General features: G+C 40.9%; 1 protein-coding gene across 1 annotated transcript in view; it reads left to right on the plus strand.

Annotated features, from left to right (window-relative positions):
- Nucleotides 1–17629, plus strand: part of LOC128647867 (uncharacterized) — a 62211-nt gene that overhangs the window by 25399 nt on the left and 19183 nt on the right. The window contains exon 5 of the mRNA XM_053700574.1: nucleotides 10893–10924. Within this exon, the coding sequence (XP_053556549.1) occupies nucleotides 10893–10924 (32 nt within the window). The remainder of the gene's footprint in view (nucleotides 1–10892; nucleotides 10925–17629) is intronic.

Raw genomic sequence — 17629 nt, forward strand, 5'->3', positions numbered from 1 at the left:
TTGAACAGTGCCTTCAAGCAGATGTCTCCATTCTTCCAAAGCCATTTTAATAGCTAACAGTTCTTTATTTCCAACGTCATAATTCAGTTCGGAAGTATTGAACTTCTTGGAGAAAAATCCCACAGGAAGAATCTTGCTAGAAACAGGATTTCGCTGAGATAGTACTGCCCCAGCAGCAATCAGAGAAGCATCCACTTCAAGAATGAATTGAAGAGTCGGCACAGGATGGCAAAGAATGGGAGCCGAAGTAAATGCAGACTTTAGAGATTCAAATGCCTGTACAGCTTGATCAGACCAATGCTTGCAATCCTGCCCCTTTTTAGTAAGAGCAGTAAGGGGTGCCGAGATGTTAGCAAAGTCCTTTATGAACTTACGATAGTAATTGGCAAACCCCAGGAACCTTTGAAGAGATTTTAAGGAAGTAGGTCTAGGCCAGTCTAGGATAGCCGACAGTTTGTCAGAATCCATCTTGAATCCAGACGGAGAAATATTGTAACCCAGGAAAGGAATAGATTCTTGATGAAAAGAACACTTTTCAAGCTTGGCAAAGAGAAAATTCTCACGTAATCTCTGGAGTACTAATGTAACATGATGAATGTGATCCTGTACAGTCCGGGAATAAATCAGAATATCATCAAGATAGATAATAACGAATTGATTAAGATAGTCTCTGAATATTTCATTAACGAAATGTTGGAAAACTGCAGGGGCATTGCATAACCCAAAAGGCATAACTAAATATTCGTAGTGTCCAAACCTAGTGTTGAAGGCAGTTTTCCACTCGTCCCCTTTACGAATTCTGACCAAATTATATGCCCCACGAAGATCCAATTTGGTAAAGATGGAAGCACCCTTGAGACGATCAAATAATTCGGGAATGAGAGGGAGTGGATAACAATTCTTGATTGTAATTTGATTTAGAGCTCGATAATAAATGCAAGGACGAAGACCTCCATCTTTCTTTTCCACAAAGAAGAAACCTGCCCCTACCGGAGAAGAAGAAGGGCGGATAAAACCTCGGGCCAAATTATCCTTGATATATTCCTCAAGCGAAACATTTTCTTGACGAGAAAGTGGGTAAGTTTTACCCTTAGGTAGAGGTGCTCCTGGTAATAAGTCAATGGGACAATCAAAGGTCCGGTGAGGAGGTAATACTTCAGCATCTTTTTTGGAAAAGACATCACAAAAAGAATGATATTGTTCAGGCAAAGAATCAGGAACGTTCAAGGCTGCCACAACAGTACTGGATGTTTTGGGAGCATTCCGTAGACACTGTGTGAAACAAGAAGATCCCCAAGCAACAAGCTCTCCTTTAGACCAGGAAAAAACTGGATCATGTAGTTGAAGCCAAGGAAGTCCCAAAATGAGGGGAAACTGTGGGGAAGAGATGATGTCAAAACAAATGGTTTCGGAATGAAGTACTCCTACAGACATGAGAAGAGGAATGGTAGAATATCGAATGTAACCAGAACCTAAAGGTTGACCACTGACAGTAGTGACTTTAATTATTTGGCTCTTGGAAAGCAAAGGAATACGAAGAGCATTGACAAACTCTGAATCCATAAACATTCCTGCAGCTCCAGAGTCGATGAGTGCTTGAGCCTGAAATTTGATGTTGCCAAAGCGGACAGTAACCGGAACAAACAGCTTGGGATTGAGGGAAGAAAAAGAACTTTGGCTTAACTCAGCCCCTCTTCCTGGAGTTAAGCCCTGGCTTTTACTGGACGAGTTGGACAATCTTTTAACATATGCCCCTTAATACCGCAGTAAAGACATAGTCCCAGATTACGCCTTCTGAGACGTTCAGCTTCGGATAATTTAATAGCACCAACCTCCATGGGTTCACTTGACTCAGAGATAGAAGTATTTGGAGTAGGAAGTTTTGGAGAATGAGGCATAGGACGAAAGGAAGATCTGATAAAGGATCTTCTATTACGGTCACGTTCATGGAGACGCTCAGAGTAACGAGCATCAAGCTTGATACATAGGTTGATAAAATCTTCTAGAGAATCGGGAAGATCCCTATAAACCAATTCGTCTTTCAAACGATCACAAAGACCTTTACGAAATGCTGCACGCAGTGCCCCATGATTCCACATAGTTTCAGCAGCTATAGTCCGGAATTCTATAGCGTATTGTGCTACAGAAAGAGATCCTTGTCTTAAATCTAAAAGTCCTGCTTCAGCCGCCGCTGATCTACCAGGTTTATCAAACACAGAAGAAAATATAGATACAAAAGTGTCAATATCCTGGAGCAAAGGATCATCCTTTTCCAACAGTGGAGAAACCCAAGCCAGGGCTTTACCCTTCATAAGAGAAATTAAAAAGGTGATCTTGGAGGAAGAGGAAACAAACATCTGAGGATTATTTCTGAAGTGAAGGCGGCACTGATTAAGAAATCCTCGACAGTCTTCAGGATTGCTGTCATATTTATCCGGTAGTGGAATTCTAGGAATAAAGTGTTCTGCAGGTTGTGGTGGATTAAACGCAGGGTTAGAGCTGGTCGCAGGAACAACAGGTGTTGCCGAGGCTTGAGAAGGAGGAGAAAGGTTATGCAAAAGAGCAGTTATTTGATCCAATTTAGAATCCAGGGTTTGCAGGTGTGCAGAGTGGGTTCCAAGAAGCTGTCCCTGTAAAGCCACTGCTCTGGATAACTCACCAGGGTCCATTATATGGCCTGTTTGTAATGTCAGGAAAGGTAAAGTCCAGAGTTAGACCCAAATGCTAGAATGAGGTTAATAACACCCTAGCACAGTGAGTATATACCAGGACCTGACCCTGCGACAGCTGTAGTATAATATACTCACAGTAATAGACTGGAAGATGACACAGCAGGGTCAGGAGAAGAAACTTTGTGTAGAAAGGGTTAACCAATAGAGTAATCAGGCAGGCAATGTCCAGCAATGTGTAATCAGGCAGGTAAGGGTTAACCAATAGAATAGTCAGGCAAGCAGTGTCCAGCAACGTGTAATCAGGCAGGTAGGGGTTAACCAATAGAGTAGTCAGGTAAGCAGTGTCCAGCAACGTATTATCAGGCAGGTAGGGGTTAACCAATAGAGTAGTCAGGTAAGCAGTGTCCAGCAACGTGTTATCAGGCAGGTAGGGGTTAACCAATAGAGTAGTCAGGTAAGCAGTGTCCAGCAACGTGTTATCAGGCAGGTAGGGGTTAACCAATAGAATAGTTAGGTAAGCAGTGTCCAGCAACGTTTTATCAGGCAGATAGGGGTTAACCAATAGAGTAGTCAGGTAAGCAGTGTCCAGCAACGGTATCAGGCAGGTAGGGGTTAGGTTCAGAATAAGCAGGCACAAATTCAGGAATCACAAGAATAAATTTGTACTCACATAGCCCACGAGTAACAACAAACAGGCACCGATGAGAGGAGACGCCGGAATAAGAAGGCCTCCTGACGTCATCGGAAGAGCCGACAGGAACAGGGTTGCTAAGCAACCAATGAAAGCGCTACCGCGCTGAGACAGAGGAAGCGATCAGCAGCTGAGCGATCGCGACACATAAGTATAATGTAGGTGGCGGTGGCGTCCGGTGCGGTAGATTAGGGGTTAATAATATAATGTAGGTTGCGGCGATGTGAAGATTAGGGGTGTTTAGACTTGGGGTTTTTTGCAGGTTTTAGTTTTTTTTTCAGACGGCTCTCCCCCATTGATTCTTATGGGAAATCGTGCACGAGCACGTTTTGCCAGTTCACCGCTACCGCAAGCAGCGCTGGTATTAAGGTGAGATGTGGAGCTAAATTTTGCTCTACGCTCACTTTTTTTGCGGCTAACACCGGGTTTCTAAAGACCCGCAATACCAGCGTTGTCTGTAGGTGAGCGGTGAGGGAAAACTGCTCGTTAGCACTGCACAGCATTACCGACAAAACTCGTAATCTAGGTGTTTGGTTTTTATTTGACAATTGTACCATTGTGAATCAGAATGGACCAAGGGGCCTTGCAAAATGTCACTTGTTCCTTGCATTTTGATACCAATGTGGAACCACCAATCCCTTTCTGTTCCTCATGTATTGAGAGGACTTTAAGCTACAGGGATAAAAAAAAATTCTGAGCCAACATTTTCTGTTGTCCAGGAGTCTAATGACGAGATTCAATATATGCTGCAGCTTTCTCCTCAAGCATCCAAAATTTTACCGCCCTCACATACAGTGCTTGCGCTTCCTCTCAAGCTCACGCAGAAATTACTTTAAGGGACATCGCTTCTCTCATGTCCTCTACAATTTCAGATGCGTTGTCTGCTTTTCCAATGTTGCAGGGAAAGCGTAAGAGGAAAATCAGGCATTCAGTAAGCGAGGTTTCTGACGCAGTTGTTGCTATTTCAGATGCCCCCTCCCAGAAGCCTGAGGAGAAGGATACCGTAGTAGCATCTGAAGGTGAAATTTCAGATTCTGACAGTGTAATTCCTCTTGGTGATAATGAAGTTGTATCCTTCAGGTTTAAGCTGGAACACCTCCGTCTGTTACTTGAGGAGGTTTTAGCTACTTTGGACAACAGCGACTCCACGGTCGTTGTTAGTCCTAAGAAATCCAGTAAGCTAAACAAATATTTTGAGGTACCTTCCTCGATAGAGGTTTTTCCAGTACCAGACCGAGCTTCTGAGATCATTGCTAAAGGAGTGGGAGAGACCAGGTATCCCTTTTTCTCCATCTCCTATATTTAAAAAGATGTTTCCCATAGCTGACTCGATTAAGGAGGCTTGGCAAACAGTCCCCAAGGTGGAAGGAGTGGTTTCCACCCTAGCTAAGAGAACTACTATTCCCATAGAGGATAGTTGTGCTTTCAAAGATCCTATGGACAAAAAAATTAGAGGGGTTACTCAAAAAGATGTATGTACACCAGGGCTTACAATGGCAGCCAGCTGTGTGTATTGATACCGTCACTAGTGTGTCGGCATATTGGTTTGATGCGTTATCTGATGCTATTAGGACAGACACTCCCCTGGAGGAGATCCAGGATAGGATAAAAGCTCTTAAATTGGCTAATTCCTTTATTACGGATGCTTCCCTTCAAGTTATCAAACTGGGAGCAAAGATTTCAGGTTTCTCTGTTCTAGCTCGCAGATGCTTATGGTTAAAACCTTGGTCTGCGGATGTATCTTCTAAGTCCAAGCTATTAGCGATCCCTTACAAGGGGAAGACCTTGTTTGGACCGGGCTTGACGGAGATAATCTCTGATATTACGGGAGGTAAAGGTCATCTTCTCCCTCAGGATAAGAGAAACAAACAGAAGGAACGACAGAGTAATTTTCATTTCTTTCGAAATTTCAAAGGAAATTCTTCCTCTTCTGCCTCCAAGCAGGAACAGACTAAACCTTTATGGAGACCCAATCAGTCTTGGAATAAGGGAAAACAATCCAAGAAACCTGCTATTAAGTCAAAGACCGCATGAAATGTCTACCCCTGATCTGGGACCTGATCTTGTAGGTGACAGACTTTCCTTTTTCACTCAGGCTTGGGTTCGAGATGTTCAGGATCCCTGGGCAGTAGACATAGTGTCCCAGGGATACAAACTAGAGTTCAAGGGTTTTCCTCCCAGAGGCAGGTTTCTGCTTTCAAGATTATCTGTAGACCAGACAAAAAGAGAGGAGTTCTTACACTGTGTAAGAGACCTCTCCGACCTGGGAGTGATAGTTCCTGTTCCGATACAGGAACAGGGTCTGGGATTTTATTCCAATCTGTTTGTGGTTCCCAAAAAAGAGGGAACCTTTAGGCCTATTTTAGATCTAAAGAGTCTAAACAAGTTTCTCAGAGTACCGTCCTTCAAGATGGAAACTATTTGTTCCATTCTCCCTTTGATCCAAGAGGGTCAATTTATGACAACAGTGGATTTAAAGGATGTATACCTGCATGTTCCCATTCACAGGAATCATCACAAGTTCCTAAGGTTTGCCTTTCTAGACAAACACTTCCAATTTGTGGCTCTTCCCTTCGGTCTTGCCTCAACTCCCAGAATTTTCTCAAAGGTTCTGGAACCACTGTTGGCGGTGCTTCAGTTACAGGGCATTGCAGTGGTGCCCTATCTGGACGACATCCTAGTACAGTCACCATCCTTACAACAAGCAGGATCACACACAGAAATGTTGTTATCCTTCCTGCGATCTCACAGATGGAAGGTAAATTTGGAAAATAGTCCTTTAGTCCCAAATACAAGGGTAATCTTCTTGGGAACCATAATATATTCCCTATCAATGCAGATTTTTCTGACAGAAGTCAGAAAATCAAAGATTTTCGATACTTGTCTAGCCCTTCAGTCCACTTCTCGGCCATCAGTGACTCAGTGCATGGAGGTAGTCGGGCTGATGGATATCATTCCGTTTGCTCGGTTTCATCTAAGACCTCTGCAGTTAGACATGCTCAGGCAATGGAACAGAGATTATGTGGATTTGTCTCCTCGAATACTTCTGAAGCAGGAGACAAGGGATTCTCTTCAATGGTGGTTGTCTCTGGATAATTTCTCCCAGGGAACCTGCTTTCGCAGACCATCTTGGGTGATTGTGACAACAGACGCCAGCCTTCTAGGATGGGGAGAAGTCTGGGGCTCTCTAAAGGCTCAGGGAGTTTGGACTCAGTCAGAGTCTGTTCTACCTATAAACATTCTGGAACTGAGAGCGATCTTCAATGCTCTGCTGGCCTGGCCCCAGTTAGCCTTGGTCCAGTTTATCAGGTTCCAGTTGGACAACATAACTTCAGTGGCTTACATCAATCATCAGGGAGGAATGAGGAGTTCCTTAGTAACCAAAATAATCCAGTGGGCGGAAACACACTCTTGCTGTCTGTTGGCGATCCACATCCCAGGGGTGGACAACTGGGAAGCGGACTTCCTGAGCAGGCAGACCCTTTCATCCGGGGGAGTGGGAACTCCATCCGGAAGTATTTTCCAGACTGTTTCTCAAATGGGGTCAGCCGGAATTGGATCTCATGGCATCTCGGCAGAATGCCAAGCTTCCAAGGTACGGGTCAAGGTCCAGGGATCCTCAGGAGTTACTGATAGATGCCCTGGCAGTACCTTGGACCTTCAGTCTAGCATACCTATTTCCTCTGTTTGCTCTGCTTCCTCTGGTTATTGCTTGAATGAAGCAGGAGAGGGCCTCGGTGATCCTCATTGCACCGGCTTGGCCTCGCAGGATTTGGTATGCAGATCTGGTGGACATGTCATCTCTGCCACCTTGAGGACTTCCGTTAAGGAAGGACCTTCTAATTCAGGGGCCCTTCCTTCACCCAAACCTAGTTTCTCTGAAGCTGACTGCTTGGAGATTGAACGCTTAATTTTATCCAAGCGGGGTTTTTCAGAATCAGTCATAGAGACCATGATTCAGGCTCGTAAACCTGTAACTAGAAAGATTTACCATAAGATATGGCGTAAATATCTCTATTGGTGTGAATCCAAGGGCTACTCCTGGAGTTGAGTTAGAATTCCTAGAATTTTGTCTTTTCTCCAAGAGGGTTTGGAGAAAGGATTATCAACAAGTTCCCTAAAGGGTCAAATTTCTGCCTTATCTATTTTGTTACACAACGTCTGGCAGATGAGGCAGTTTTTGGGAGAAAGGTTCTTCAAGCAGTGGTGCCTTCCATTTAGGTTCCCTGTCTTGTCCCTCCCGTATCATCTGTGTACTCTAGCTTGGGTATTGATTCCCAATAGTAATTAAGATTATCCGTGGACTCATTGTGTCATTAAAAAGAAAAGAAAATTTATGCTTACCTGATAAATTTATTTATTTTTTGACATGATGAGTAGTGATGTCCCAAATAGTTTGCCGGCGAATAGTTCTCGGCGAACATAGCTTGTTCGCGTTCACAACGGTGGGGAACATATGCGATGTTCGATCCGCCCCATATTTGTCATCATTGAGTAAACTTTGACCCTGTATCTCACAGTCTGCAGACACATTCCAGCCAATCAGCAGCAGACACTCCCTCCCAGACCCTCCCAGCTCCTGGACAGCAGCCATTTTAGATTCATTCGGAAGCTGCTGTCTTAGTGAGAGGAGGGACAGTGTAGCTGCTGCTGATTTAATAGGGAAATTGATAGCTAGGCTAGTGTATTCAGTGTCCACTACAGTCCTGAAGGACTCATCTGATCTCTGCTGTAAGGACAGCACCCCAAAAAGCCCTTTTTAGGGCTGCTTTTTTTTCTGTGTAATCTAATTGCAGTTGCCTGCCTGCCAGCGTGTGTGCCAGACTCACAGCGTATACTGTGTCCACTTGCCCGTTGCCACCACTCATATCTAGTGTAACATTAGTGTAAATTTAAAAAAAAAAAAAAACGTTTTTGACTGTGAAACTTCAGTCTGCTTGTGTAATCTAATTGCAGTTGCCTGCCTGCCTGCCAGCGTGTGTGCCAGGCCCACTTGCCCACAGTGCCACCACTCATATCTGTTGTAACAGTAGTGTAAATTTAAAAAAAAAAAAACTTTTTTGACTGTTAAACATCAGTCTGCTAGTGTAATCTAATTGCAGTTGCCTGCCTGCCAGCGTGTGTGCCAGGCCCACTTGCCCACAGTGCCACCACTCATATCTGTTGTAACAGTAGTGTAAATTTAAAAAAAAAAACTTTTTTGACTGTGAAACATCAGTCTGCTAGTGTAATCTAATTGCAGTTGCCTGCCTGCCAGCGTGTGTGCCAGGCCCACTTGCCCACAGTGCCACCACTCATATCTGTTGTAACAGTAGTGTAAATTTAAAAAAAAAAAACTTTTTTGACTTTTAAACATCAGTCTGCTAGTGCAATCTAATTGCAGTTGCCAGTTGTCTATCTATCTATCGTATCCATCAAATGTATATTGCATCTATTGATCTATCTATCTAATCTATGTATCTATCTATCTATCAAATCTATCTATCTCGTGGCCGGATTGTTTTGTGACAGCCACTTGTGTTTCGGCCAAATGTCCGTCTGCCAAATGTCCGTCGGCTAAAAGTCCGGCCACGATTGCACGCGCAGTGCCCCAAATTTGAAGTAGGAGGACCGACCAAGCATCTTTTTCCATCTCCCGGTTCCTAAAATCCATGCCATATACATGTCCCCCGATAGGGGGAGTAACAGGTATTAAACTGATCAGAATAGTACTACTTAACACACCACTCATATCTGGTGGCACAGTAGATTGCACGCGCAGTGCCCCAAATTTGAAGTAGGAGGACCGACCAAGCATCTTTTTCCATCTCCCGGTTCCTAAAATCCATGCCATATACATGTCCCCTGGCGCCACAACTGCCTCTGGGAACCTTACCATGGGTCCCAGACCGCACGTCTTGTAATTCTCTGTCTGGGAAATTATATATCTATCTATCAAATCTATCTATTTATCTATCAAATCTATATATCTATCTTATCTATCAAATGTATATTGCATCTATTGATCTATCTATCTAATCTATGTATCTATGTATCTATCAAATCTATTTATCTTGTGGTTGTGCAAATGGACTGTTTGCGGTTGTTTGCGGTGCGTTAAACGGGGAGTTTGGTCTGTCACTGTGAAGCGGGTGTAACCCTTACACTACCTGATCGATACAACATCATTCCTGATGTTTTAAAGCACGTTATTCCAAACAATTTAGGAATGCTAGGTGATTTATGCCCTTTATGGATTAAAACCAGACTCTGCATCTGCATCAACTATGTAATTTTACGTGGGAGTTTTGCCATGGATCCCCCTCCGGCATGCCACAGTCCAGGTGTTAGTCCCCTTGAAACAACTTTTCCATCACTATTGTGGCCAGAAAGAGTCCCTGTGGGTTTTAAAATTCACCTGCCTATTGAAGTCAATAGCCGTTCGCCCGGTTCGCGACATCACTAATGATGAGTCCAAGGCCCGCCCTGTTTTTGAAGGACAGGTTGTTGGTTATTATAAACTTCAGATACCTCTGCACCTTGTTACTTCCTTTCTCTCCTTTACTTCGGTCGAATGACTGGGTTGGGAGGGAAGGGAGGTGATATTTAACAGCTTTGCTGTGGTGCGTGCTCTTTGCCGCCTCCTGCAGGGCAGGAGTGGTATTCCCAATAGTAATTAAGATGATCCGTGGACTCATCGCATCAAAAAAGAAATACATTTATCAGGTAAGCATAAATTTTATTTTTTTTAGTATTCTGTTTATTGTGATGTAAAATAAGCAGGCAGTTTTAAAAGTCAGGTGAATTTTTGCTTGAAAAATGTTTTTTTATTGATTAGAATACAAGTTATAGCAGTGTATAGCAACTGAAAAATAGAAAAACAACTGACTGAATTGGAAAACCATGTGAGACATTTTACATAACCTTTCTAATGGATGGGAATATACCTCAGTGCAGCATATTCCTAACAGTACCCAATTCCCCATAAGAGAATGTCGCCAACCCATAGAGTGAAAGAACAGTAAACAGAATGAGGCACAATGAGGTCGCTTCTGTATGCTATAATATTATCTGCATTCTCATTAATCTCATGTAAAATGTCAAAATCAAACTTTCATGATTCAGATAGAGCATGCAATTTTAAGCAACCTTCTAATGTACTCCTATTATCATTTTTTCTTCATTCTCTTGGTATCTTTATTTGAAAAGGCTGGAATGTAAGCTTAGCCAGACCATTTTTGGTTCAGAACCCTGGGTAGTACTTGCTGATTGGTAGCTATTTTTAGACATCAATCAGCAAGCGCAACCCAAGTGCTGAACCAAAAATGGGCCGGCTCCTAAGCTTACAATTTTACATCTTGATTTTTCAAATAAACATACCAAGGGAACAAAGAAGAATTGATAATAGGAGTAAATTAGAAAGTTGCTTAAAATTGCATGTCCTATCTGAATCATGAAAGTTTCATTTTGACTAGACTATTCCTTTAACATTTCCTATTATGGAACCACACTGATCTCATTTTTTTTTCTTCTTTTAATTCTTTTAATAGACAAAAGGCAAGAGACATCACAAGCAACATTTGTAAGTCTTATGCGTGCATAAAGTGTTTTTTAAAATTAGGTTTTTTGTAAGAAATAAACCTTTTGTAACATGAGAAAATGAAATGCTCTTAAATTATTATAGGGACATTTAAAAATGTTTAGCTCTGAGTAGTAAACAAACTTTGTAATGTATTTAAATATTTATTTCTTCCCTAATTTAATATAACTTAATTGAAGGCACAGTGCTGTATGGCTAGCACAGCTATTGGCTAAGAAGTAGAAATATTACCTCATTACAAAAAATGATTGTTGCCGCGGGCAGCCAGAGGCTATTAGTTTAGCAGTAAGGCCGCAGCAGAAGAAAGGTACTTTATACACACTCTTTTCAAAACTCATGAATGAAGTTGCCTTTATTTATAGCAATGGTAAATCCTAGCATTTTTTAAATGCTAGGATTTACCATCACTCTAAGGCAGGAATGAATCCTGCAGGATCAGGAACACTGAAGCGCCAACATTTACAGTGATTGCTTGATCAGTGCAAGAGCTCCTTTACGTATGTCCCCATTGTACAGAGCAAAGGGAATGATAAACAATATTCAAGATGCTTTTCAATTTCACTTGACTACAAAAAAATTCAAATTTTGCTAACAAACTTACCCTTTTAATACCTTTAACAAATTTATTTTGCATTCAAATTTTTTGTAATGCAGTGGTTAATAGCTGATATATATAGTACAATCTATATTAAAAAAATGACTTCTATGTCCCTTTAAGGTATGCTGTAAAAAGTAGATTCTGTAAAGGCATGTTACATTGATAGCTGTTATCTCACTAAGGGGTCAGTGTTCAAAGCATTGTCAAAATAGCAATGTGTTAGAAAGGTATTTGCAATCGCATTTAAGATTGCAGGTGAAATGTTCTAAAAAGATAAAATCACTCGGCTAGATTGCGAGTTTTGCTGTAAGCTAAAAAGCAGCGTTAACAGGTGCTAACGCTGCTTTTTTACTACCGCTGGTATTACGAGTCTTGCAGGTTTAGGGGCACCGCACACTTTTTTGGCCTTACCGCAAAACGACTTACGTAAACTTCGTAAAGTCTTTTTTTCTATGGGACTTTCATAGCGCTGGTAATACGAGTCTGTCATGGGAGGCCAAAAAGTGAGCGGTACACCCTATCCTGTCAAGATTTTTAACGCATTTTAAAGTCAGCAGTTATGAGTTTTATGTTACAACGCGGTAGCATAAAACTCATAACTAAAGGGCTAAAAAGTACACTAACACCCATAAACTACCTATTAACCCCCAAACCGAGGCCCTCCCGCATAGCAAACACTAAAATAAACATTTTAATCCCTAATCTTCCACTCCGGACATCGCCGCCACTAGAATAAACATATTAACCCCTAAACCGCCGCACTCCCGACTCGCAAACACTAGTTAAATATTATTAACCCCGAATCTGCTGCCCCTAACATCGCCGCAACCTACCTACATTTATTAATCCCTAATCTGCCACTTCGGACATCGCCGTCACCTACATTATACTTAATAACCCCTAATCTGATGCCCCCAACATCGCCGACACCTACATTATTTTTATTAACCCCTAATCTGCCACCCTATTCTACATTTATTAACCCCTAAATCTAACCCTAATCCTTACACCCCTTAACTTAAATATAATTTAAATAAATCTAAATAAAATTACTATCATGAACTAAATAATTCCTATTTAAAACTAAATACTTACCTATAAAATAAACCCTAAGCTAGTTACAATATAACTAATAGTTACATTGTAGCTAGCTTAGGTTTTATTTTTATTTTACAGGCATGTTTGTATTTATTTTAACTAGGTAGAATAGTTACTAAATAGTTATGAACTATTTACTAACTACCTAGCTAAAATAAATACAAATTGACCTGTAAAATAAAACCTATCCTAAGTTACACTAACACCTAACACTACACTACAATTAAATAAATAAACTAAATTAAAAACAATTAAATAAATTAAATTAGCTAAATCACAAAAAAACACTAAATTACAGAAAATAAAAAACAAATTACAAGATATTTAACCCCTTGAGTGCTAACAACGGCTCTGAGCCGTCGCAGAGTTTCCCACTCTGGTGCTAACGACGGCTCAGAGCCATCGCTAGCACTCTCCCACCTTGAGGGAGATCTAGGGGCTCCCACCCGCTCCTACCCCGGCGATCGTGCCTGTAGAGTGACAGGAATCGCCGGGGGTTCCCGTTTTGCACGCGCAATAACGTGATGACGTCACAGCGCAACTTTATTTATACTTAACAATGTTAAGTATAGGAGCAGGGGGCATGCTGCTTAGAAGCCTGTATCTCAGACATCTAAGAAGCTACACAGATCCCCAAGACCCACCATTGAAAAAAATAAAAAAAAAGTTACAAAATAAATTGTTCAAAAATTAAAAAAAATTAAAAAAACATTAAAAAATCTTAGCACCCAGGTGGGAAAGTGCTTAGCACTCAAAGGGTTAAACTAATTACACCTAATCTAAGAGCCCTATCAAAATACAAAAATAAAAAGCAAAATAAAAAAAAACCTAGCCTACACTAAACTGCCAATAGCCTTAAAAATCATCTCTTTTACCTGTAAAAAAAAAAAAAAAAACAACCCTCCAACAATAAAATCCACCACCCACACAACCAACCACCCAAATAAAATCCTATCTAAAAAACCTAAGCTACCCATTGCCCTGAAAAGGGCATTTGGATGGGCATTGCACTTAAAAGGGCATTTAGCTCTTTTACATTGCCCAAACCTTAAGCTAAAAATAAAACCCACCCAATAAACCCTTAATAAAACCTAACACTAACCCTCGAAGATCCACTTACAGTTTGGGAAGACCATCTTTATCCAGCCAGCGAAGTCCTCATCCAAGCGGTAAGAAGTCCTCAACGAAGTCGGGAGACGTCTTCATCCAAGCGCAAGAAGTCCTCAACGAAGCCAGAAGAAGTCTTCATCCAAGCGGTAAGAAGTCATCATCCAGGCTGGGAGAAGTCTTCATCCAGACGGCATCTTCTATCTTCATCCATCCGGCGCAGAGCGGGTCCATCTTAAAGACATCTGGCAAGGAGCATCCTCTTCATACGGCCCCAGCCGTACACTGAAGGTTCCCTTTAAGAGACGTCATCCCAGATGGCGTCCCTTGAATTCCGATTGGCTGATAGAATGAGCTTAAATCCAATTGGCTGACCCAATCAGCCAATAGGATTGAGCTTGCATTCTATTGGCTGATTGGAACAGCCAATAGAATGCAAGCTCAATCCCATTGGCTGATTGGGTCAGCCAATAGGATTGAAGCGCAATCCTATTGGCTGATTGCATCAGCCAATAGGATTTTTTACCCTTTAATTACCATTTAATGCCCATCTGGAGGACCACTTTGCCCGGCTTGGATGAAGACTTCGGTTAGATGAAGACTCCTGCCGCTTCCTTGAGGATGGATGTCCGGTCTTCAGAACAGTAAGTCAATCTTCAGGAGGTTAGTGTTAAGTTTTATTAAGGGTGTATTGGGTGGGTTTTTAGATTAGGGTTTGGGCCACAGAAGAGCTAATTGCCCTTTTAAGGGCAATGCCCATCCAAATGCCCTTTTCAGGGCAATGGGGAACTTGGGTTTTTTTTAGATAGTATTTTATTTGGGGGTTTGGTTGTGTGGGTGGTGGGTTTTACTGTTGGGGGGGTGTTTGTATTTTTTTTTTACAGGTAAAAGAGTTGATTACTTTAGGGCAATGCCCTGCAAAAGGCCCTTTTAAGGGCTATTGGTAGTTTAGTTTAGGATAGGGTTTTTTTATTTTGGGTGGGCTTTTTTTATTTTCATAGGGCTCTTAGATTAGGTGTAATTAGTTTAAATATCTTGTAATTTGTTTTTTTATTTTCTGTAATTTAGTGTTTTTTTTTTATTTAGCTAATTTAGTTTAATTTATTTAATTGTAGGGTAGTGTTAGGTGTTTGTGTAAATTAGGTTAGGTTTTATTTTACAGGTAAATTTGTATTTATTTTAGCTAGGTAGTTATTAAATAGTTAATAACTATTTAGTAACTATTCTACCTAGTTAAAATAAATACAAACTTGCCTGTGAAATAAAAATAAACCCTAAGCTAGATACAATGTAACTATTAGTTATATTGTAGCTAGCTTAGGGTTTATTTTATAGGTAAGTATTTAGTTTTAAATAGGAATTATTTAGCTATTAATTGTAGGTTTTAATTAGCTTTATTTTAATTATATTTAAGTTAAGGGGTGTTAGGGTTAGACTTAGGTTTAGGGGTTAATAAATTTAGAATATTTGTGGCGACGTTGGGGGCGGTAGATTAGGGGTTAATAAGTGTAGGTAGGTGTCGGCGATGTTGGGGGCAGCAGATTAGGGGTTCATAAGTATAATGTAGGTGGCGGCGATGTCCGGAGCAGCAGATTAGGGGTTAATAAGTATAATGCAGGTGTCGGCGATGTCGGAGGTGGCAGATTAGGGGTTAATAAGTGTAAGATTAGGGGTGTTTAGACTCGGGGTTCATGTTAGGGTGTTAGGTGTAAACATAAATTTTATTTCCCCATAGGAATCAATGGGGCTGCGTTACTGAGTTATACGCTGCTTTTTTGCAGGTGTTAGACTTTTTCTCAGCCGGCTCTCCCCTATGATACCTATGGGAAAGTCGTGCACGAGCACGTTACACCAGCTCACCGCTCACTTAAGCAGCGCTAGTATTGAAGTGAAGTGTGGCGCAAAATTTTGCTCTACGCTCACTTTTTGTCTTTTAACGCTGGGTTTGTAAAAACTCGTAATACCAGCGCTGCAGGTAAGTGATCTGTGAGAATAACGTGCAAGTTAGCACCGCACCCATGTTACCGCAAAACTCATAATCTAGCTGACTGTTTTTTAATAGCGCGGTCTCGTAGGGCGGCTCTAATAGCAACAGCGGATCTAATAGCGCGATCTTGGCGCTCGCAGCAGGACCCACACTATAGCAAGCAGGCAAACCCTTAATGACCGGTGACCATATAGGGTACGTTGCGGTCGTTAAGGAGTTAAAAAAGGTGTCTATTTTTAAAAACATGTTTTACATAGCGCATTATTGTAAAATCAAAAAGCTGCAGCCAGTGTCTTCTATTAATATCCTGTAATCAAAATCTTGTTCTTAAAAAAGAAAAGAACACAAAAGTTAAAAACATGGACCTAGATTACGAGTTTTGCGGTAGCTGAAAAGCAGCGTTAATAGGTGCTAACCTTGAAGGTTTAGGGTCACCGCACACTTTTTTGGCCTTACCGCAAAATGACTTACGTAAACTTCGTAAAGTCTTTTTTTCTATGGGACTTTCATACCGCTGGTATTACGAGTCTGTCCTGGGCCAAAAAGTGAGTGGTACACCCTCTACCGCCAAGATTCAAACCGCATTTGAAAGTCAGCAGTTAAGAGTTTTATGTACAACTGCTACAAAGTACACTAAACACCCATAAACTACCTATTAACCCCTAAACCGAGGCCCTTCCGCATCGCAAACACTATAATAAATGTATTAACCCCTAATCTGCTACTCCGGACATTGCCGTCACCTACATTATATTTATTAACCCCTAATCTGCCACCCCCAATGTCGCCGCAACCTACCTACACTTATTAACCCATAATCTGCCGCCCCGGACATTGCCGCCACTATAATAAACATATTAACCCCTAAACCGCCGCACTCCTGCATCGCAAACATTAATTAAATCTTATTAACCCCTAAGCTGCCGTCCCTAACATCACTGCCATCTACCTACATTTATTAACCCCTAATCTGCGCCCCCAACGTCGCCGCCACTATACTAAATGTATTAACCCCTAAACCTAAGTCTAACCCTAACACACCCTAACTTAAATATAATTTAAATAAATCTAAATAAATATTCCTATCATTAAATAAATAATTCCTATTTAAAACTAGATACTTACCTATAAAATAAACCCTAAGCTAGCTACAATATAACTAATAGCTACATTGTATCTAGTTTAGGATTTATTTTTATTTTACAGGCAAGTTTGTATTTATTTTAACTAGGTAGAATATTTATTAAATAGTTATTAACTATTTAATAACTACCTAGTTAAAATAAATACAAAAGTACCTGTAAAATAAAACCTAACCTAAGTTACAATAACACCTAACACTACACTATAATTAAATAAATTAACTAGATTAAATACAATTAAATAAATTAAATTAAATTAGCTAAAGTACAAAAACAAACAAACACTAAATTACAGAAAATAAAAAACAAATTACAGATATTTAAGCTACTTACACCTAATCTAATAGCCCTATCAAAATAAAAAAATCCCCCCCCCCAAATAAAAAAAAACCCTAGCCTAAACAAAACTATCAATATCCCTTAAAAGGGCATTTTGCGGGGCATTGCCCCAAAGTAATCAGCTCTTTTACCTGTAAAAAAAAATACAAACAACCCCCCAACAGTAAAACCCACCACCCACACAACCAACCCCCCAAATAAAAACCTAACTAAAAAAAACTAAGCTCTCCATTTCCCTGAAAAGGGCATTTGTATGGGCATTGCCCTTAAAAGGGCAGTTAGCTCTTTTGCAGGCCCAAACCCTAACCTAAAAAAAACCCCCAGCCAATACACCCTTAAAAAAACCTAACAATAACCCCCTGAAGATTGACTTACCGGGAGACGTCTTCATCCAAGCTGGGCCGAAAGTCCTCAAC

Source organism: Bombina bombina, chromosome 2 (genome assembly GCF_027579735.1).
Source record: "Bombina bombina isolate aBomBom1 chromosome 2, aBomBom1.pri, whole genome shotgun sequence".
NCBI classification, from domain to species: domain Eukaryota; kingdom Metazoa; phylum Chordata; class Amphibia; order Anura; family Bombinatoridae; genus Bombina; species Bombina bombina.